Source organism: Amphichorda felina, assembly GCF_050947745.1.
Source record: "Amphichorda felina strain 45539 chromosome Unknown scaffold_7, whole genome shotgun sequence".
In the NCBI taxonomy this organism is placed as follows: Eukaryota; Fungi; Ascomycota; class Sordariomycetes; order Hypocreales; family Bionectriaceae; genus Amphichorda; species Amphichorda felina.
In genome coordinates this window covers 32,478-53,748 of record NW_028145043.1, presented here as the reverse complement: position 1 = coordinate 53,748, position 21,271 = coordinate 32,478, and the positions used below count along the sequence as shown (strand labels likewise).

Below are 21,271 nucleotides of genomic sequence, written 5' to 3'. Positions count from 1 at the left end.
AGGTTGACAATACAATCTCATACTGTCAGAGACGTTGTCTGATCTGCCCGACACCAATCAAGTGCCGGCGATCTCCTCCAGAAACGTGATGATATGTCCAATCGGGCATCCGCCCGAACCGTCCAGGGGTGTTTAGGGGTCCGGTAATTTCCACAGATCCCACATCCATATGCCACCTTCCCATTTGCCTCTACGTCTCCTCATGTATGGTATGGACTGTATGGTGATGAATTCGGGGTCGACGATACTGCACCGACAGCCTCGTGGGATTCCCTGTGATCCGCAAACTGAGACGCCGAGTCTCCAGGGTATGGATCCATCATCCATCTAAGGCCTTGTCTGACCAGTGACAAATCGTGGATCGCAGAGTCCATCCCCTAACCATCGAAATCAGCATCTTCTACGAGTACTCGTACGATTCCATAGGCCAATGAATGGCACGTTGCTTTACCCTGCTCCTGTCCATTAGCCCGGCCTGTCGGTCTGGACTGTAGGAGCACCATAGGTGGCTAACCTAGTGTTCTAAGCACATGGGAGCGAGGCAGGATGTACGGATAAAGAGTCAGGAATCAATATCCCTGAGGCTGTCTCCAGCCTTATAAGGATGTGACTGTCCCCATCAAAGGTCCTAGGCCCTCCTCGGTTCAAGGGACAAACACACTCTTTTCACTCTTTTTGCATTAAAAAAGTCACTCACTTATACACTCCTTCCATAGGTATATCCCCCAAAACCGTCAAAATGATCGCCCAACTCAGCACCCTTCTTGCCGCTTCGGCTACTCTGGCATTTGCTGCCACTATTCCCATCCGCCCGCGGGCCGAGGGCGCCAGCGTCACCCCCCACGAGCAGTACTCTTCCTCGGTCGGTGTCGTGGGGTGCAAGATCAACACCAACCGCGTGGCTTACTGGCCCATGGGGGTCGACTGCAACAACTTCTGCGTCAAGGTTAGCTACGAGGGCCGCTCCCTCAATCTTCTCCAGATCGACACCTCCGGCGGCGCCTACGACATCTCCTACGATGCCTGGAACTATCTCGGCTTCGGCCAGCCCGCCACGGAGAACCCTCAGATGGGCGGTGGAATTGATATGGAGTACGAATTTGTCGACCCCAGCGAGTGCGCCGACCTGCTGGACGGAGGCCGAGTGCCCCTGCTGGCCGCTAACAGCATGAACTATGTTGCGGCCTGCCTGAACGAGCCTGACAGCTATGTGGCCCAGAACTACAAGCTGTACAACATCATGGACCCTGTCTGCCACAATGGCGTCGACGAGGAGTGCACCCTCGATCTCTCCGTCAGCAACCAGCCCGAGTGCCCCAGCGGTCTGGGAAACACTTCGCCCCTGGACCTGCCCGTCTGGAACGTCCAGTACGGCACCGGAGAGCTAGTCAGGGCATAAGTGGCCTTTTCGAGTCGGTGGCTGCTTAGAACTGCACTGGTGTGCTGGTGGTGTTCGATTCTGTGTATATAATACATCAAACTGGTTTCACACTGAGTGGAAGAATATCTTCTTGTATATACTAGACGAGGTCGGTGCGGGTTGGAATCGTCTTGTACATGTAATTGTCACAATTTGTCTGATGATACCCAACCACTTCGCTCCTGTAATAATTGAAATGAGGTGACCTTTGGGAGTTGCTCCTTGTTGGCGGCAGGCGGAGTTCAATTGACAAGTACCAAAGAACAATGGCTTCCATGGCGATCAATTCATTCATCTTGGGAGCCAACACCATACAACCAACCCCATTACCCCACTTGCCTTACATCCATATCTTGCCCTGCTGGCCTCCGGAATTTCTTATGTCTTCTATGGCTGATCAAAGAATACTTAGCTTTGAAACCGTTGCCGCCATGTTCCAGACGTTACCAAGCCTTCTCAGGAACACCAAATACAAGAACCCTGATGACAGCATGCACACTGTGTTCCAAGATGCCTAGAATGTTTTTGCGTGGCTGTCAGATACCCAGACAAGTTCACTCACTTCAATAATTACATGGCCTTCAGAAGAAACGCGAACCAGTCATGGCTAGTCCTATATCGTGTGACAGACAAGGCAGCGGGCTGGGATCCTAATCGCCCATTGTTTGTGGACATGGGCGGCTCCATTGGCCATCAATGCGCACACTTCAAGAAGGCGTTTCCTCATATTCCTGGCTGTGTACGAAGTAGTTCCTCAGGACCTCAATAACTCTGTTGCCAACGCACTTCCAACACCTGGTGTTGAGAATATGGTCCACGACTTCTTCCATCCATAGCTAGTCCTCGGTTAGGTCACTAGATCCAAAAAAACAAGTCCTCTTGACTATCTGCAGCCACCTACTACCAGTCAACATCTGTGTTAGGGGCTCGGTTCTACTACCATAGAGCCATTTTGCACGATCATCCGGATAACAGGGCTAGCGACTCCATTGTACTACTGGATGAGATGGTACTACCCGAAACGGGGGTGGAATCGTACGCGGCTGCCGTCAATTTGATCATGATGGTTGCAACCGGGGCACATGAGCGAAGCAAGATGCGGTGGTGCGAGTTGGTTGAGAGGACTGGTTTATAGCTAACCAAGATATACTGGTACAACCCTGCCAGCTATGAGACTATACTTGAAGTAGGTTTACCTTCGGCTAGGGGCAACGTGTCTGTGCCGACAATTGGAGACAGGGTCCAACGTCTAAAGTCTCATAGCTAGTGACATGGATGATGGATGTAGGCAGGCGGGGCTGGGCGTTCTTTTGGGGCGGTGCATGCAGCTCAGCTGTATCTAGTTCGCCCTGTGCCAAGAGTATCCCCATGGTTCATGCCGAGCAGATAAGTACGAATAGCTGCAGTCCATTTGCCAGATGGACAAGGACTCTCCCTATAGAGCTATAGGAAGGTAATATGGAGCGCCAACGTACACGGTTATCTTCTCTTTAGTCACTATTTATTTCGTTGTACCCCGATTGGAAATCGTCTCATACATGAAGCCAAATAACCATGGAAAGGCTCTCATTGGAACTTATCTCCCTCATCGCGTCGCATCTCTCAAACGATGAGGCAAGGCAATGCGCACCCATCTCTCCGTGCTGGCAGCATGCTGTTGAACAACGCACATTTTCCAAGCTTAAAGTCCGAAGTGACAAGATTTCACTTTTCGAGATTGCCCTGCAACACGCTCACCGCAGGCGGGCGGTTTCCAGCATCGAGTACGAGATAATTCTGCCTTCATACAGTAGGGCACGATGTTGGAAACGCGAGCGCCTGTGGGAGCATGAAGAAAATAATGTCGTCTTTTCGCAGGCTATCCACGCCATGATGCGCGTCCTACATGCTTGGCAGACCGAAGGAGAGGCAGCGACAAGCAACAGCCATAATAGTCGGCCCATACAGTTGTGCATAAAAGCAAGCTCTCAGCGCGATGCAAGTGACCTTCAACGTAAAGGAATAGGCCTCTACCGCATGAACGGCAATTTCCTCAGTTTGACAGAGCCTTACTCGGATGTCCCCAAGGTCGAGAGGGTCAAAGAGCTCCAAATAACGGGAACGTGGAGGCCATTACATCCTGAAGCGGCCTTCAAGATCATAACTTCGATGCCAAATCTAGAAGTTGTGGAGCTAGACTCGAAACAGCCGTGGCCGAAATGGGAAGCAATGATAAGAGAACACCGCAGCGGTAGGAATCCTTTCTCGAGCTGTCCAACTTGGTACGGAGGGGAAATGTTTTCGATTGCTGATTTCTTATGAATTACAGCTTTTGCTCGACACTTGTTGTCAATGACAAACATGAACTTTGCCTCGCTGGGCACACTCCATCTGACCTGGGACACAAGCCACCCTCGTAATCACAGTTTCCAGCATGCCGATTTGCGCGACTCTAGTCACCCTTCACCTGACGCTTTGAGTGCCGCCTTGCGCATTATATCACAATCTCTCCCAATCAAAGTGCTTACTCTCCAGGGCCCCTGGGTCATTTCTCCCGATCTATTCTGGGCCCATGATTCGTCTACGTCGGACCTTGTCCCCAACTGGCCAATATTGGAGTACCTTACAGTCATGGCTAGTATAGTAGTCCCGGATGGAAGTTACTACTATACTGGAACCAGGCCGTCTTTGTCGGAAGGCCAAGAAGATCCTAGCTCGGTTTGGCCGTTCGAAGATCACAGCGTTTACAACAACAGCGCCACTTCTGATACGGATAAAATCAATATCTCCGGCTACAATAGCGACGATTCTATAATACGCGATCCAATTGACAAGCTCTATGAGCGGCGGCTCAATGGCTGGTTACCCATGAACATATGGCGAAATGTACCAGATACAAGGCGCTTTAACCCTCTCGCACTTGCTCTCTCCCGGGCTGCAGTTCGCATGCCAGCAATACGCGCCCTAGAATTTCATATGTGCAGGGACGATGATATGATGGGGGATGTTGGGATTTCACTGCATGGCGAGGAGGGTTGGGGGTCATGGAAGCCAAGACAATGGAGGGTGGTTATGGGGCGTAATGCACAGTGGGAGCCCCCTGAGGAACTTATCGAGCTCTGGCGCGAGTTTGCGGGGAAAGAAGGAGAGGTTATAATCCAAAGAGATGGGGATGACCATGAGGAGTATATGCAGGGTCCAGCATCTCCGAAGAGCATGTCGGAATACTCTGATAGTGAGCTGTCAAACGACGGAAAAGTATAAGAGTTGAATTTAATGGCAGCATTTACCCGGGTATTGAGTGCTAATTGAGTTCAAATACGCCAGGCGAGATAAGCCAATGCTTGGTATACTACTATATAGCACTCCGAATCCCTACTATTAAGGTATATCGCTTCCTCTGGTGACAGACATGAGATTTGGACCTTTTGTCTGTGTATTCATTAAAGTATACTAGAAGAAGTTGAAACTATAAAGATTATTCATTTCACCTCCTAATCCAGCTCCAGTCGACTTATTGGCTGTTGGCGTCGGCATAAATCGTCCACGTCAATTGAGCATGTCCTATAGAAAGTGGGTAAGCTCTTCCCCGCCCACGGTTTTCTCTCTCTCTTTTCCCACAACAGTGATTCATAGTCCGTGATCTATCCAGGGATCTACTGTGACAATACTAGAACGGGCATCGCTTCATGTTTGATCTAGTGATTAGTAGTACGGGGGTCGGCCGTGGCGCCACTGGGGCGGCTCGTTGGCAGCTTGCCAGAAGCCACTCAGCTATTCTCCCGTCTCAGCGTTTCTAGTTCTCTAGAGATGGCGGAGTGTTGGGTCTAGATCGCCTAGTCTATACCGCTAGAGCAGGTCACCGGACACCACTCGTGACCTAGCTGCAGATTTCCATGATCTCATTGACCTCCCCCCAATGGTAGAGTGTGTGCGAGTACAACCTTGCCCCTGCAGTTCGAGCAGGTATGTGCCATCAGGAAGCAGTCTACCTAAGTAAAAAAATAAAATAAAATGCTGAACTATCCGCACGAGGGTATCTAACTAAACTATCTATCGACACTGAATCCTATGCTCCTCAGCTCCAACTTCAAAAGTTCCCAACCACCTGACGTTGCGCATATCTCAATCAACTATGGCCTCGTTTCTCATTAAAGACGAGGACCTGGCTGGCCTCGAGGGCAAGATTGTCGTCGTCACAGGTATGAGAAAGTCAGCCGGTCGCACACGCGACTGTGCCAACCAAAGCCTCCAGGGACGCTTGCTTATTAGGGTCTGATGCAGGCGCCTCATCGGGCATCGGGCTGGCGACGGTACAGTTGCTCCTGTCGCTAGGGGCTTCTGTCGTCGGTGCAGACATCCAGCTGCCAATCGAGCCCATTGACTCGTCAGCAGCCTTCACCTTTCATAAAACAGATGTGACCATTTGGACCGATTTGACGGCGCTGTTCAAGCGCGTTAAGGAGCTACACGGCCGCGTGGACCACGTCTTTGCCAATGCTGGCATCTCTTCCCGCGCCAACTACCTGGCTCCTGAAGTCGACGATGATGGCGAACTTAAAGAGCCCCCGTACCAGGTGCTCGATGTGAACATAAAGGGTGTCATTAACACAACGACCCTGGCTATTCACCACCTGCGGAATCAGCCAGCACCCATCGGCGGCAGTGTTACAATCACATCGTCCATGGCGGCGCTGCAACGCTTTCGAGCGGTCGACTACGCTACGTCGAAGCACGCCGTGCTGGGATATATGCGTGCGATGAAGCAGGTCATCGCGCAGGAAGGGATCCCCGTTCGCATCAACGCTATTGCACCTAGCTGGACGAGGACCGGGGTCGTGCCGGAGACTATCATGAAGCAGCTGGGAATCGAGTTGCAGACGCCTCTTGAAGTTGGCCGGGGTGCCGTAGGCCTCATGGCCGACGAAAGTAGGGATGGGCACTTGATTCAAATTGCCCGGGGTCGATACAAGGAGGTTGACGAGGCGGTACTGCTGCCTGCGTACCGCGAAATCCTAGACGAGGATACCGAGCCCGAGGACACAACGCTGATGCATATGATGGAGGCTATGGGTGGGAAATATAGTGATAAGGTGTAAAGTCATAATGTGGCTCACGGGTGGGAGTAGACGAACCAGATACGGTGCCCCGGCTGCTCATTGCTCAGCGCTCAGCGCCCCAGTGATAGCTATGTCCACGGATCTGGTTCATCTGTCAGGTGGTATTGCGTTATAAGCATCTCTTCAGGGGTTGCCCAGCCTAGCCTCTTTCACTTTGTGTGAACTTAGGATGGCCACGTCTTTCTTTTACTATCGGGGACGACAGATATGAATAAAGAAGAACCTGCAAACTTTCCGTTAGTAAACTCCTCTCTACTATTGTTAAGGTCGCGGGCTCATTCCACATCGTAAGTGCCCTCGAGATTTGGGTTACCCTCGCCCCATTGCTCCAATAAATTTGTATCGCCAGCGACATTACAAAGCTGCAACTCATTGCACATATCCAGACTACTCTGAATAAAGACGTCAAGTCTAGAATATGGTAGACCTCTAAGACTACGAGTGAAAATGGACAGCTCGCCGACCATGCGTATATCTCTAGTGGAGACATAGACAAGTAGTAACTAAATCCCTTTTCCCTAGATCGACTTAGGTGTGGAGCAGAGAACGATGTAGATGAGGCCAAATGTCAAAAAGCTCAGAGTTTGCAGCGTAGGGTTCGAATTGCAGTAGCAACTCTGTTTTGTCGACGAGCTCTGTAGGAATACAGATCTCCTAGACTCCATGTATGGCATAATTAGCCCACGGTGTAAGGTACAAGTGTTCATTCGTCATCAACGCATTAATCCCAGCCCTGGCACGCCATAGAAGATGAGAGACGATATGCCGACTAGACAACAGGGGATGTCATGCTCTTCCAGCACTAGTGTGAGGCGATGAGTGTCATCTGTGCCGTGTGCACCATTTGGAGGCGTCTTATCATCTACGTCTGAAGCCAGATAACAACTACCCTTTTATAATATTCCACGCCCAACACTCAATTTCAGATAATATCTGAGGTAGCAGCGAAGTACAGCCTGAAACCCCGCATCATACTACCTAGGTATATGTACACACCACAAACACATGAGTCGCTCAATACACATTTGCTCTTTGGCCCATCCCTCTGTGGTTCACAAGCACTGCTCTACAACCCACTAAAAGCTCTCACGGAAGTGTGGGCCAAGGACTGGAGTCAAAGCCATGCGGGGTATGATCTTAAGTGTGCGACATGGATACCCTACGGTTAAGTTGCTAGAAGCTAGTGGGAATGTTGGAGAGAGTGGACAAGCGTACGCACCTTGATCTTAGCTGCATAAGTATGGTAGAGGTATGGTCCTCAAGTAACAGCGGTTGGAATATTTGTGAAGAGTGGTGAAGCTGGTAATATTGAATACTAGAAGACAAGCCCGCCTCGGCCGTCGGTCGCAGAACCGGCAGAAGGCCGACGGAACCGGAATGAAAGCACTGAATGTGGAGAAGGTGGTGGAAATGGGATTTGTAATACGCGTGATCCTTTCATGCTACGGAAGAGCTAAGGTGCGCCATATTAATCTCCGAGTTACACTACATCCCCAACTCTCCTGAGACAACCCTCTCTCCGCATAGTCTGCGATTGCATCTGCGATTGAATCAACAACATGTCCACACTCAAAGTCGCTCTCCTCGGCGCAACCGGCGAAACGGGCTCCTCAATTGTCAAGGGCCTCCTCAAGTCGACCGAACCGCATTATGTGAGCCGACCTGTTCTTTTCCCTTACATAGGTAGCATTTCGATGTTAATTTTGATGTACAGGACATCACCGCATTGGCCCGAGCATCATCTCTCGGCAAACCAGCTCTCCAGGAGCTGAAGCAGCAGGGCGTCAAGCTGGTCGCCATTGACTTGGAGGGGCCCGAAGCTGACATGGCTGAGCTGGTGCAAGGAATGGATGTTGTTATATCGGCCATCGACGCATCTCATCTCCGGGCTCAGATTCCACTGGCCAACGCTTGCAAGGCTGCAGGCGTCGGCCGATTTGTACCTTGCTGCTTTGCAACCGTCGCGCCTCCCAAAGGGGTCCAGGTGCTCAGAGATATTGTGAGATTTTTACTCGCGGATTTTCGAGCGCCTCAACTAATATAGCCGGTAGAAAGAGGATGTTCTCAACCACATCAAGAAGTTATACCTCCCATATACGGTCATCGATGTTGGGTGGTGGTATCAAATCACCCTCCCCCGGCTTCCATCAGGTCGTATAGACTATGCCCTACCTCCCAATGAGCAGATCATCGCTGGAGACGGAGACATGAAATATGCTGTGACTGATATCGCGGACATCGGAAGATACACTGCTCGCATCGTGGCGGACCCTCGAACCCTAAACCAACTGGTTTTCGCCTACACCGAAATGAAAACACAGCATCAGATATATGATCTTATTGAAAAACTCAGTGGCGAGAATGTCAATCGTGTTTATGTATGGCCCTTGCTTCGGAATAACATTGGATAAGTTCTTGCTAACTGACTCTGGGACTATAGGTGCCTACTGAAAAGATCCAGGAAGGCATAATGGAGGCCCAAGCACAGGACATTGAGCCTGGGACCCCAGCCTTTTTCAAGCTAGCTATTCTCCAGTACTGGAATTCCTGGGGTATCCGAGGGGACAATACTCCTGAGTATGCCAGGTACCTAGGATACCTTATTGGGAAAGATCTTTACCCAGGGTTAGAAGGCAAACCTTATGAGCAGTACTGCAAGGAGACGCTTGAGGGGAAGTCGCATGCGGTTTATAAAGGAATGGGTTTTACCAACTAGGGGCCCCAGGGTAGGTAGTTCCATTAAGCCTTTATGTGTTAACATGACACTCTTATGAGTGCTGTCTTTTTGTGGGTAGTAGGTGTGAAGGTCGTAAGTATAAACGTAGGTTACAGGTATGTGTAGGTATTGGATATGTAGTTTACCTAGCAAGATGGCGGAGTAAAATTGTGGGTTGGTGGTTCCCCAATTTCCGTGTCTTAGTCTAGATTTCTTATTGAGTTGGGGGATGATTGCCATGCACAAGAACGCGAACAAGGGACCTACAATTATAAGGCTGTTGTTAGGGGCCTTATAAAAGGGGGTCTAAGGGGCTCGCTGAGACAAAGGGTAGGGATCGAAGCTATCGATACCATAATAACCGTAGCAGTAATACGAAGGTCTTAGGGATTTGTCGGGTTTGGTTAGGTGTAATATCGCTCGTATAGATGATCGGTGTATACGATAAGTCGTCGTAGGCTATAAACGTAGCCTAAGGCTAGATTGACCCGAAGGCCGTGGCTTATAGAGTAATAAGGTTAATATATAAGAATGGGCAGTAAGTACGTTAATTGATAATAGAAAAAGATAGGTGTAGTATTAATCATCTATACGATTGATGCCCGTCTTATATATATAGCGAAAAACAGTCTCGAGACCCTTCGGGCCGGTGTCCTCTACCGTGGTTCTTAAGTTGTGACCCTTGTTGTCCTCAAAAGCAACGAAGGTGGGAATCCCTAACACATTATAACGCGTTGCTCTTTCCTTTTCATCAAACATTTTCGAAGCACTCACAGTTCCCTGCCTCCGCCAAAATGCCGCTCATCATGGGCCTAGAGGTAGATAAGCTCAATAGCCTGGTGCCATGGGGATGCGAGTTTTGCCAGCGCAAAGATAATGTGATGCGCTGCGCTGCCTGTTATTAGGCTGTTCACTACTGCTGGCGTGACTGCCAAGCTGCCGACCGCGCCGACCGTAAGATACCATGCAATCTTCTGAAGAAGGCTCTCCCGAACTACGAGCGCGAGCACGAGAAGCTGCGCTACATGCCGTCGCCCTCTTGCTCATCAAAGTGCGCATACTGCTGGACCTCCAGGCTATCCAGAATGTAGCTGTGGCTCTCAGTGGCGCCGTACCTCAGGAGATTGTTGAGTTTATCCGTTACTAGCTCGTCGGTGGTATTGTATGTGCACGGTCCGAGATCCTGCTGTCCAAATCAGAAGAGACGGCACAGTTGGTCGATTCGATCAAGTCTCAGATTAATGAGGTGTACCGCGCATTGGAGGCGAGCAACCTGTACTTTTGGAAGCTTCTCGTCGAGAACCCAGACGCTGGTGTCTTGCAGCGGCCAAACGGGCCTTATGGGAAAGGGTCAAGAGATTAGGCGCTGTTAATTCTTGTTCACAGCTACGCGGCATGGTACGAGACTCTAGGGGCTGTGGACATGCTGGGGAGCCTGGGCAAGGCGCCTAAAACTACTCAGTAGACTAGTTCTCGCTGGATGTTTTAACGATTTGGCGGTGAACAGTGCCTATCTCCTGGTTCCAATAGTACTACGGTTTCGCCATCTTCTGTTACTACCCACTGACAAATGCGTCTTTTTCCAGAAGAATAATAATATGAAAGTTCCCTCTAGCAAGTCTTATATTCTCGAGGTAGAGAAGCCGCATATGGCCTCCAGGTCATTAAGGCTGAGGTTCCTAGCCGCAAGGGCTTGCGATACAGTCAGATCCTCTCCCACAAAATCGCCCAAGGCAGCGATGGCGTTGCAGTGGAAGTCTTGTTCGGCGACTTACCAACTATTTATAGTAGTCACATCTCTAATTTATGCTCATGATCAATGACCCGGTGCTAGTAGGTAGTAAACGATGACCGCGTGGCCTCCCTTGTTCTCCGCTTATATGTGATGTTTGAATATTCAGAAGCAATAGTGAGTCGCTAACACACAGTAGGTACATGTAGTCAACATGTACGTATGGGTATGGGGACGCCCGCCCTGGACTAGATCTTAGAGAAGGCCAGAGTAGGCTACACCCTGAACAGTATAAAAATCCCGTTTGATTTTCCTTCAAAGACAGACTCTCCTCCCAAGTGGCCTTATGAGAACAGTTCGTCATCAGCAAAACAACCTCTATACCGCTCCCAAGTCGCTTCATTGAGCGTTTCAACCAAATAGGGTCATCTCCGAGCATAGTTGACACGATTGAGTCTATAAACCGCTTTTGAGACACAAAAGAAACGCTACCAGGATGTCACTCTTGCGGTCTGGCTTGAGGAGAATGCAAGCTGGACCTTCAAGAATGCGAGGACGGCACCACCATCTCTTGGCGGTTAGCCAAGACCGTGAGGACACGTGAGCTGAAGAAAAAACACCAGAGGATCCAATGCAACCTGAACTCCTTCGCTGTATTGCAGAATAAGAGAATGCGACCAAATCTGCTCTTCACCTTAAGAACTACGACATCCTGTATCTGCCCTAAAGACGGTGGGCTTGGATCTTCCCACACCGAGCCTCCACAACTCATACCATGTTGGAGGTTATACTGGGTATGACTGAAGAAGAGCTGTAAGAGGTGGGGAAAGAGGTGATCTAAAACTCTAATGTGCTGCTAGCTCAGTACCAGCTTATACCCATAATCATGAGTTCCATACAGGTTTTAGTGACGAGGTATAAAAGTTACCGGTGCATTGGTCGATACGACAGGTCCGGTGTATGTATCAACAGAACGAAGCCGAAAAAGCCAGACAGATCACGCGCATGCGGGAATACTACATGGAAGCTAGTGGCGGTGTGAACCTAATAGGGCTCTGTGAAAGATCAACTCATCGACAGTGATTATATTTCGGAGCTCGTCGCATATAATGTGACTGTTTTTAAATTTACACTAAAAATGCTAACAATCTTGCCGATCTGGAATGGGATATCCCGACAGGGGGGACGGCATGAATGTTGAGTACAACATTGAATGGCCTACTGTGTTGGCCAGGCTGCAACAGGCGGGGCTTATTACTGAGCGTCAGCTTGCATCGTCGACAGTCAATGAGCCTCCTGGGTATGAGTTGGATGTCTGAATCCAGTGCTGGCTATGGGGTATTCAGGAACTCTGAAAGACTGGCCGGTTTTATTTCGAGACCCTAGCTTTTGTGGTCTGGAGAGAAAGCAACGGTTTTAGGAGCATCTTTTGAATGCCTTGAGATGAAGTGCGAGGAATGGGCTTGGCTGACTATTCACGGCATGGGATGTAAGCTTATGGGAGGTAAGATTGGGTTTCCGGATATACCGGGACTTATTGCTTAGAAGGTGGGACGAGCGTTTCTCATTTTACGGAGGACAGGCTACGTGGTGCACACGTGATGCTCTGCAAGGAGATTGATAAGAATACGCCGGATACTGTGACCGATAGGATTGCGGAAAATATTGAAGGCGGACATGTCTACAGGAGGAATGGCTATGTGCTGGAACTTCATAGGTAGCTCGAAGGTAATCCAAATTGGTCAAGGGGAGGCAGTGGTTCATGAGCAGTAACGGAGTAGTAGAGAAGGGGCGAGATCAAGTGTCGCCAAAGTGGTCGCGCGTGGAGCATTAGGTAGGGCTCTTCGATTTCCACCGCACCTAGCACTTTGATCTCAATTAGGCCCAAAGGATCTTCTGAAATGCCAATCGGTAGGACGTGTGGATCTACCTACAGAGTAGATGCGTGTATTACATTCGATAACACTGAATTGGGGTCTCTACGCGGACATACTACGACAGTCTTATTTATTCATCTTAGGAGTTGGTGGAAGAAAGGGTGGACTCTTTTATTGATGGCCAACAGAGTAGTTCTAAGTTCATACAAATTAATTAGGGAGGAGGGGGTTTATATATATGATTCCCTAGTTGCCCGACTGAGCATCGCAGTCTTGTGATGATCCCCGCCCTTGTAGTAAGACTGTCATGGGGTCATGGCATCCCCTTTTCTACTTGGTCTCCAGCTCTTCGACATTCACCTCTGGAACATCGCCCTCTCCTATGGTTATCCGTGGACCCTTGAAGTTCTTTCTTCCATCCACAACCCATTGGATGAGAGAGATAACAATAATGATTCCAAACGCGACCACGCAATAATTCATTGTCGTTCCATCAACAGGCAGTGCCGGTGGAAATAAGAAGAGCACCGTGGTGACGATGGTATACACAAGTCCAATGATGTTGGCGGTCCATCCAAGCCACGTTGGCAGCGTGAACGCTCGTTCGGGTAGCTGGGACCTTCCACCGCAAAGCAGAAGAGCAATAGGCATTCCGTAGCTCAGGCCCAGTGCCACAACGGAAGAGGCGATGATGGCGTTGAATGCAACAGTTGATCCGAGATAAATGCACCCAAAAATCAGCACGACCACCACATTGAGATAGAGGGCGTTCAATGGGACCCCTAATGTTGGATGGACCTTCCACCAAAGACGGGAAGCCGGAAGGCCGCCGTCCCTCGCGAATGCGAATACCATGCGAGACGAGGTTGTCATCACGGCAATAGCAGCGAAGACTAGACAGAGCAAGGGGAACATGAGAAGGCAGATGGCGCCAACCTTGCTGTTCGTGGCGATGTGAAAGATCTCAAGCAGAGGCCCAGCAGCTGACTGTATGATGGTCGGGGCATTGATCGGGCCTCCAGACACAAAAAGTACCACAATCAGAAAGAGAAACCCAGTCGTGATCCCAATATACTGGCAGTAAAGCATGATCTTGGGCCCTTCAACAGCCGCATTGGGGACCTCCTCGATCATGTGCGCAACAGCGTCAAATCCAGTGAGGCCGAGGCCGCCCTGTAGCAGGCCGAGAAGCCATGCGATGCCGTTGGGCCATCCCGTAGTGTTGATAAAGGTGGCGAATACATAGTCTGCCGTAGCGTAATCGGGGGCTGCGCAGGCAAGGACGGTGATGGAGACGATGAAGAACCCGGCAATACTCCAGCAAAGAGCAAAGCCGTTGATTTTGGGAAGGACGGAGTGGAGAAAAGCATTGGTAGAAAAGGCAATGAAAGCAATGCCGAGGTAGATGAGGAACTGGTGCCACCTTTGAAACTCGTAGTCGGGGTTTTGAAGCGAAATGATGTTGATGATGAGGGTGCTCGATAGAGAGCAGTTCGTGGCGACCAAACTGACCCAACCAGACATATTGATCCAGCCAGTCACCCAGGAAAGCGGCACTTTTAGCGACTCTGGAGCGATGGTCGCCACCCAGTGATATTGTCCCCCGGCGGTCGGTAGAGCAGAGAGAAACTCGGCGAGACTGGCAGCAAGCGAGAGATTGCAAATTCCAGCCGTCACAAGGCCCCAGATTATGGCAATCGGACCACCTGACGGCAGTGCCAACGAGAGCGATGCGGCAAGGGCTGTCCATGAGTTCAGGATGGCGAATGCTAACCCCAGCATCGTCCAGCGACTGAAGTTGCGTTCGAAGGACTGGCCATGGCCCAGTTGCGCCAGCTGGAAGTCATCGATATTGGTGGTCTTGGGGACGTCCATAGTGTACAAACAAAGTCAATGGGTGAGACGTGTCGAAGCGGCCGGTGTTCGGAGCGAGGAGTCTATGATTTAACTGATGGCACCCGGCCCCTCGGTTGCCACCCCTGTTGCCGAATGCATTCAATTGTGGAGGTCGGGTCTGATATCGGGGATTGTAATTGCGGGGAGAGGAGGCCTCAAAGCCCATTCGTTAGAAAGAGCACAATGACCTTCCTGAATAGGCAAGAAACTGGACCAACACGTCGAAGCTATCAGGACACGATATTACTAAAGCTTGCTCGCGTGCCAATGACCCATGCGTGGAACATTGAATAGGTGCTTCATGTTCCTGATGGTTATATCGAAGTTTCATTCTACATTCTGCATAGAATATTCCGCTCATGAAGGACACAAGGCAGCCCCAGCTCTCTGTTAAGGGGGCACGCGGAGTTGCGGACCCCCCCGCCCCGCCCACACCAGGGCCCAGTTTACTCGATGCCCTACTGTGGAGACGCTGAGCTGATAACACCAGCACCTAATTACATGATATAAACCACGGATAACCGTGCGTTTTATTGCCGGGCCACGTTTGGGAACGGGGGGTTGGAGCTAGAGCGTGTTTTCTTGGCATAGCCGGGGTAGTCCGGATCTTGCGGCACTCGGTGACCATGTGCGGTTAATGGTGAGCATGTGGCTTATCTCCTTTATTGGGTATCGTATGATCCCGCCTACTAGATATCTCCAGGCATTAGCAGCCAATCGCATGATGGATACTTGATTCATCTGCTGACATTCACGATAGCATCGATAGAAGTACCCGCAACGGGAAGGAAATACGACCCAAAATATGACCCTTAGTGCAGTTTCAAACTGCCAGAGTGCTAGGGACAAGGTGCCAAGTTAAGACTCTGGGGAATGGGCTGAGTAGATGCACTTGATTGGGATCAGACGACACTCAAGGAGATGGAGATAACGTACGCTAGGGGTCCGTGAGGGTCTCGGTCTGAGACTAGTACTAGCTAGAATACCCACAGGAAGCCTCCTCCGGGCCGGGGAACACGTGCGATTCCAAGTTTTGGGCGTCCTAGGGAGAGAGAACAAGCAAGGATCAGTACATAATAATAGAGTAATTCACTTGAGTTTATTAGTTATGAATCCTTAATACTCCCCCTTAGCAAGAGAGAAAAGGTTAATTAACTATTTGAAATACAGAGGCCTCGCAATTAAAAGGTGGCGTATTGGAATACGCTATTGGAGGGGGAAAAGGCTGCTAGTAGGGCGCACCGTAGTAAGTGCCTATGAAACTTATTAATTATCAGGTTGCCTAATAAACTCATCTACCTGCTTCTTTGCTTCGCTATCTATGTTCCCTGTCGCCATCTCCAGCGCTATCTTGACATCAGTCATAGATACGTGTTTTTCTTTCTCGGGCCCAAAGTATAATCTCAGCACGCGGACCGTCTTTTTGATAGTCCTCCCATCTAGTTCTAGTTGTGCCAGCTTCTCATATTCAGCATCAGACATAGCGTGCCAGTCACACGTCCTATTCATTTCTAGCCGCCAAATGGTTTCCCTCTCGGCCGGCGTGAGTACGCCGTACTCTAAAGACACATGAATCCGGGAGTGAAACGCTGGATCAAAATCGCCTTTGCGATTTGTTGTCAGAATAACAATCCCCGACTGGTACTCGAGTAGTCTGAGAAGAACTGCGAAATAAAGGTCAGCATGAAGAAGGTCGTAGGATGAGAGTTAAAGTGTTCTCATGCAAGAAAGCTTCCATGATATCCTTGAGCCACATTACCTACTTGCAACCATGGTGTTCCTCTCTAGACTATCGTCGCCTCTTTTTGCCATAAATGCGTCCGCCTCGTCAAGCAGTAGTATGGCGCCCCATCGAGAGGTCGCGTCAAAAGCGTTGATTAATCGTTGTTCAATTTCTCTTCCATTTGACCCGAGGTCACTACCGCTCACGCGATATAGAGGAAGATGAAGGACTTCTGCAACGCATTCTGCAACGAGGGGTACTTAGTGTGAGGCCTGTATCAAGTGCGGAATTGGTAGTTGCGGCATAAGCACTACTCACCAGCCGTAAGAGTCTTCCCAGTCCCCGAATTCCCGTAGAGGAGCATCACTAGCCCGTTCCCCTTGTTCTCTATGCCATAATCGAACTGGTCCGCGAAGAAAGAAAACCCTCATGTGATGCGGAGAACCTTTTGCATCTTGTGAGATGACCGTCGGATTCCCTCCGCTCGCTCTTGCTCCCAATTCACCGCCGAGGAACGCGCCCTGGGACAAGGTCCCATGGCGTCGACACTTTGCAACCGTGGCATTCTGGACGACCTACTACGAGCGCAGCTCCTGCATAGAAATAAGAAGGTTAATGCAGCACTAGAGATGACTGATAGTTGGGCTCTCGACATTGATTCCATAATTATTCAATCGGTATGGTACTGCTGGGGTACCTGCGTCGGTTGTGCGGCTCTCGTCATAGGGGGTCTCGCGATAGGATTGACTGTCAACAATCGCATCCATGGCGTGGACCCATTCAACATATCAGTCTTTTGCTGGGTTCTAGCTGGGTTTATCATAGTCTTTGTTAAATCCCTCCGCGTTGAGAATTAGCCCTAGCGGGATTTCTTTCTTAGAAGAGTCGTCTACTGAACCGTCTCGGAGGTGACAGCCGTCTCCGGCATTGATGAGCAGCTCTTCCTCTCCATTCTACTGCGGCTCGAGGCTATCGTTGTTATGAATAAGCAGGGCCCTTTCCGCACCGTGTTCCAATGCCAGGACGATAATGCTGCTGCTGGTTTCTCGATCGACGTGCCTTTTAATAGAGAGTCATTAGCTGACGCAGGATACTTCTTCATCAAGGTCCAAAGTAGCCGAGGCCCAACGCTTGTCGCTATTTATGCCTTACCCTAAGCTTCATACAATGTTGTCAAGCCACAGCATTATTCCAGAGGTGAGAACGGACTCAAGTGTAGGAACTTTCGGGAACCCGAAAAGTAGGGGAGGGGCGAGCATTAGATGCTAATGTATGGTCTTAGTACGAACTATCTTCGCTGGTCTAGGGTAATTGGCTGATACTGGAGAGATGCCTATTTGCGCTAAAGTGGCTAGTTCCATCGGCTTCGGAAAAATGAAATAGGACATAGAGGGCGTATGCCTAAGCCTAGGATGTTGAACTTAGATATTAGAAACCATCATTGATCTAGTGGAAGTCGGGATACGATGCTGTAAGATGGGTAGACTAGGACGCTTACTGATTTCCATACATTGTAATCCGGCATATCTCGGACTACTGCGACCGTACCAAGAACAATGTACGGCATGTTGAATTCAACGTGAGAGAGTATATCTATAAAATACGCATAATAGTAGCTCTAGTTGAATGTGGCTTAGGCATCGAGGATAGCGCTACTTGAATAATTTCAACAAGGTAGTGGCAAAGTTTTAATCACAGACTCGTTGGCTAAATTTGGTAGGCTTCGGAGGAATTAAGCCGCTGGCGTTTAAGTTCTATTTATTATTCAACCTAACTAGGAGACCGAGGTCTCCCGGGAACTCGCTAAGTGGTTAGACTGAGGCATCACGGGAGAATTAAAGCTCAAATACCTCTCCGTTACAAATATATGCAAACATTACTAATCAACTAACCTATTCACTACAGAACCACCAGCCAAGTCCACAACGATATATGCATTACCAGGGGTATGTCTACAGGTTCTCCTTCTCTAGGTATTAAATGACTAGATAATACAGTCTCCTAAGATATGATATACTCGTAGAGAGTAAAAAGCCACTAGTCGAGTATAATAGATACAGGCTGGTTTGGGACTTGTTACCCCCTTTATTCCAATCAACCGGGACATCATATGTATTTTTATAAGGTTCTGTCCATCTCAGCCGACCCGAACCCCCAAGTGCTGTGGGTGTTGTGGCCCAGCTACAGCATAAACTCCTTACTTCAAGAGCTCACAGTTGTGAGGGTTGCCCGTGCCGCCCACGTTCTTTTTGCCGCCAATACCGCAGTACTTGAGATCCTTGGTGTAGTAGACACGCATTTCGCCAGGGTTGTTGACACCACCTTTCTTAGAGTTATAATCATAAGGCAGCCCACTGGCGAGGACAGGAAGCTCCCAGACGTCCTTCTTGCAACCGCTCGGGAACTTCATGACTTTTCCATTGTTGGAAAAAGGCTTTGGGTAGCCACTCTTCCCAGTCTTGGTTTTGGCCTCACGAAAGTAGCCAATAGCCCTGTCCTGCCTAACCTGGCCATACAACTGGCCCTTGTTGTCATCACCAGCCCTGCAGACGTAGACCTACCAACTTATGTTAGTACATAGAGGAGGTGTTTAGAATAGTTTGGGTGTCACAGTACCTGACCGCCGCGGGTCTCGAGAGAGTAGTCTTCGTTTGGCAGAGGGGTCGGGCTTGCCACAGCCACTGTGGCCGCAAGGAGGGTAAGAAGGTAAGAGGGGGAAACCATATTGAGCTGAGTTGATGGATGAATGAATGACTAGATTAATAAATAATGCCAACGAATGAATGAACGAATGAATGAAGGAAATAAGCAAGGTCTCGGATCAGTGAGATGGGAGCTGAGCTAGACTTCTACATCAACTCCAAGGCTGGCTTGTATGACTTTATATACACCGATAGAGACTGGACTTAGACTATTGAGGGCTTGAAAGATTTGCATCATGGCTCCATCCACATACGGCGTAGTACAGTCCGCCTAGTCGCTGAAGAAGGATTTCATATTATGGGTATCGGATGGGGCATATTTCAACGTGATGTATCTTCATCTCACGAATGAAGCTAGAAGGAATCTCTATGTTATATCGTGTACGGAGTATCAGGGCTAGGAATCCTAAAGGAATTCAGTAGGATTCCGATACCTGACAGAGCAGGCCCCTTTCACTAATAAATCCAACCAGACATCCAGGAACATTCATTAAGGTGGGTCACTAATACATGGCATTGCGGGGACCAAATTACAGGATACGAATGCCCATCACGCTTTGTCTCCGTTAGGTTGGGCCAGGGATGGTTACATGTAAATCCGATGCCGGCAAAACAAATCGAAGGATTCTTGACATAGGAAAAGGAAGCGCTAGCATATGTAATATCCGCACCTTCACATATCATATTAATAGATAAGTCAGCTGACATTCCTATCCAAGGATTAATCATAACTCTGGTAGAATTGAAATCACTTCGTCGCGGTTTCTTCCTTCACCTGACACCTACCCTTTAGCCAAAAAAACAACAAAAAACGGCACAACAATGTCGTCAGTGCACCTCCGACTAGAAGACGAAGGCGCGCCGGACTTTGCCGCCGAGGTGATTGAGGTGCTCAATTTAACCCTAGCCACGAGCAGCCCCATTTCAGTCAGTGCAGCCGCCACGTCTCTCGACCGTCTTTGCAGTCAATATTACGCTGCACGGGGAGAGGCCGGCTCGTTCATCTGGTGGTTCTGGGATCTTGTGCATGGTCTGGCACGCCAGGTCCCCTACGATAGTCCCCAGCAAGACGCACTGGCCGCCGTCGTCAAGGCACTCCATGACCTGCCACCAAAGACGGTATATCTCGGAGAGTCCTGGGGCGCTGGTGAATTGAGCTTTGTTCAGCTTTGGACAGGTTTACCCCTGTTTGCCAACACATTTCGCGAGAAGCTCGATGAAGGTTAGAAGTCCCCGAGTCTGAATCTTCAATATTTTGATCTCACCGCGCCGTCGCTAACTTATTTACCTCCCAGTCGACTCGGAAGCTTCTGGAGAAGCCGAGAGGAAGGAAAGAGTTGTCAATCTTCAGACTTACGGAGCGAGGATTGCAGGCCTAGGGCTTGTGCCTTTTGAAGTATACGCCATTTGGGCCCTGGTCGATGCTCTGGAAGGAACCATGACCCCCATCCGGGGCGCTCCAGATGAAATTAATGAAGACGTTGCCGCAGTGGAAGATTTATCATACAAGGTCAGGATTGCCGCTGTCTGGATGATCTATTGTGGCCACATATTATACGGGCGCGATGAAGAGATTCCCGGAGCCACGGCCGGTCCTCTTTGGAGGCTGAGCAAGAAGGAAGCAACTGCATTAAGACGTAAGTTGAGGGGCACGGATGGACTTAGTCTGCAGCGATGGCAGATGTGGAAGAATAGGTTTGCGGCTATTAGGGATAGGGATTCACTGGAAGCCAAGGTTCGAACGAAAGCAGGGGATGCGTATAGTGCAATGGAAAAAGCTGAGACATGCTAGCAATACATACCATGTAATTTGAACGGCTAGATAGCCGCCTAAAGACGGGCCGAATAAAATTTCGGGTTTAACAACCAACACTCGGAGTTACCACCAGGGAGCTATCAGTCTATGCAATTGAATACACCCAGCGGCGACGTGAGATACATTGAGGTTTCAGGTAGACGGTTCGGCCTTCCGTGTGCCTAGGTTCTATATGACATAACTCGTAGGTAGGTTTTTAGTGTGGAACGCTAGGGACCTGTTCCCAGATCGACTTGTTCCTCATAATGGGTGAAGCAGAAAGATTAATATATGACTCGATGGAAGACGCT

General features: G+C 49.6%; 5 protein-coding genes across 5 annotated transcripts; 3 read left to right on the top strand and 2 right to left on the bottom strand.

Annotated features, from left to right (window-relative positions):
* Positions 1 to 739: 739 nt before the first annotated feature.
* ACO1O0_006789 (uncharacterized protein) lies at positions 740 to 1,399 on the top strand (the record flags this gene model as incomplete). Its single annotated transcript, XM_083196169.1, has 1 exon — positions 740 to 1,399. The coding sequence occupies one exon, from the start codon at positions 740 to 742 to the stop codon at positions 1,397 to 1,399; it is 660 nt and encodes a 219-aa protein (XP_083047377.1).
* Positions 1,400 to 5,534: 4,135 nt separating this feature from the next.
* On the top strand, positions 5,535 to 6,498 carry ACO1O0_006788 (uncharacterized protein; the record flags this gene model as incomplete). The annotated part of the gene is made up of 2 exons (XM_083196168.1): positions 5,535 to 5,601; positions 5,672 to 6,498. 2 exons carry the CDS (start codon positions 5,535 to 5,537, stop codon positions 6,496 to 6,498), a joined length of 894 nt encoding a protein of 297 aa, XP_083047376.1.
* A 1,580-nt stretch (positions 6,499 to 8,078) lies between these two features.
* Positions 8,079 to 9,235, top strand: ACO1O0_006787 (uncharacterized protein; the record flags this gene model as incomplete). The annotated part of the gene is made up of 4 exons (XM_083196167.1): positions 8,079 to 8,171; positions 8,207 to 8,518; positions 8,571 to 8,897; positions 8,960 to 9,235. The coding sequence occupies 4 exons, from the start codon at positions 8,079 to 8,081 to the stop codon at positions 9,233 to 9,235; spliced, it is 1,008 nt and encodes a 335-aa protein (XP_083047375.1).
* Positions 9,236 to 13,174: 3,939 nt separating this feature from the next.
* Positions 13,175 to 14,719, bottom strand: ACO1O0_006786 (amino acid/polyamine transporter I; the record flags this gene model as incomplete). Its single annotated transcript, XM_083196166.1, has 1 exon — positions 13,175 to 14,719. The coding sequence occupies one exon, from the start codon at positions 14,717 to 14,719 to the stop codon at positions 13,175 to 13,177; it is 1,545 nt and encodes a 514-aa protein (XP_083047374.1).
* A 3,941-nt stretch (positions 14,720 to 18,660) lies between these two features.
* ACO1O0_006785 (uncharacterized protein) lies at positions 18,661 to 19,187 on the bottom strand (the record flags this gene model as incomplete). The annotated part of the gene is made up of 2 exons (XM_083196165.1): positions 18,661 to 19,020; positions 19,080 to 19,187. The coding sequence occupies 2 exons, from the start codon at positions 19,185 to 19,187 to the stop codon at positions 18,661 to 18,663; spliced, it is 468 nt and encodes a 155-aa protein (XP_083047373.1).
* Between the last annotated feature and the right edge of the window lie 2,084 nt (positions 19,188 to 21,271).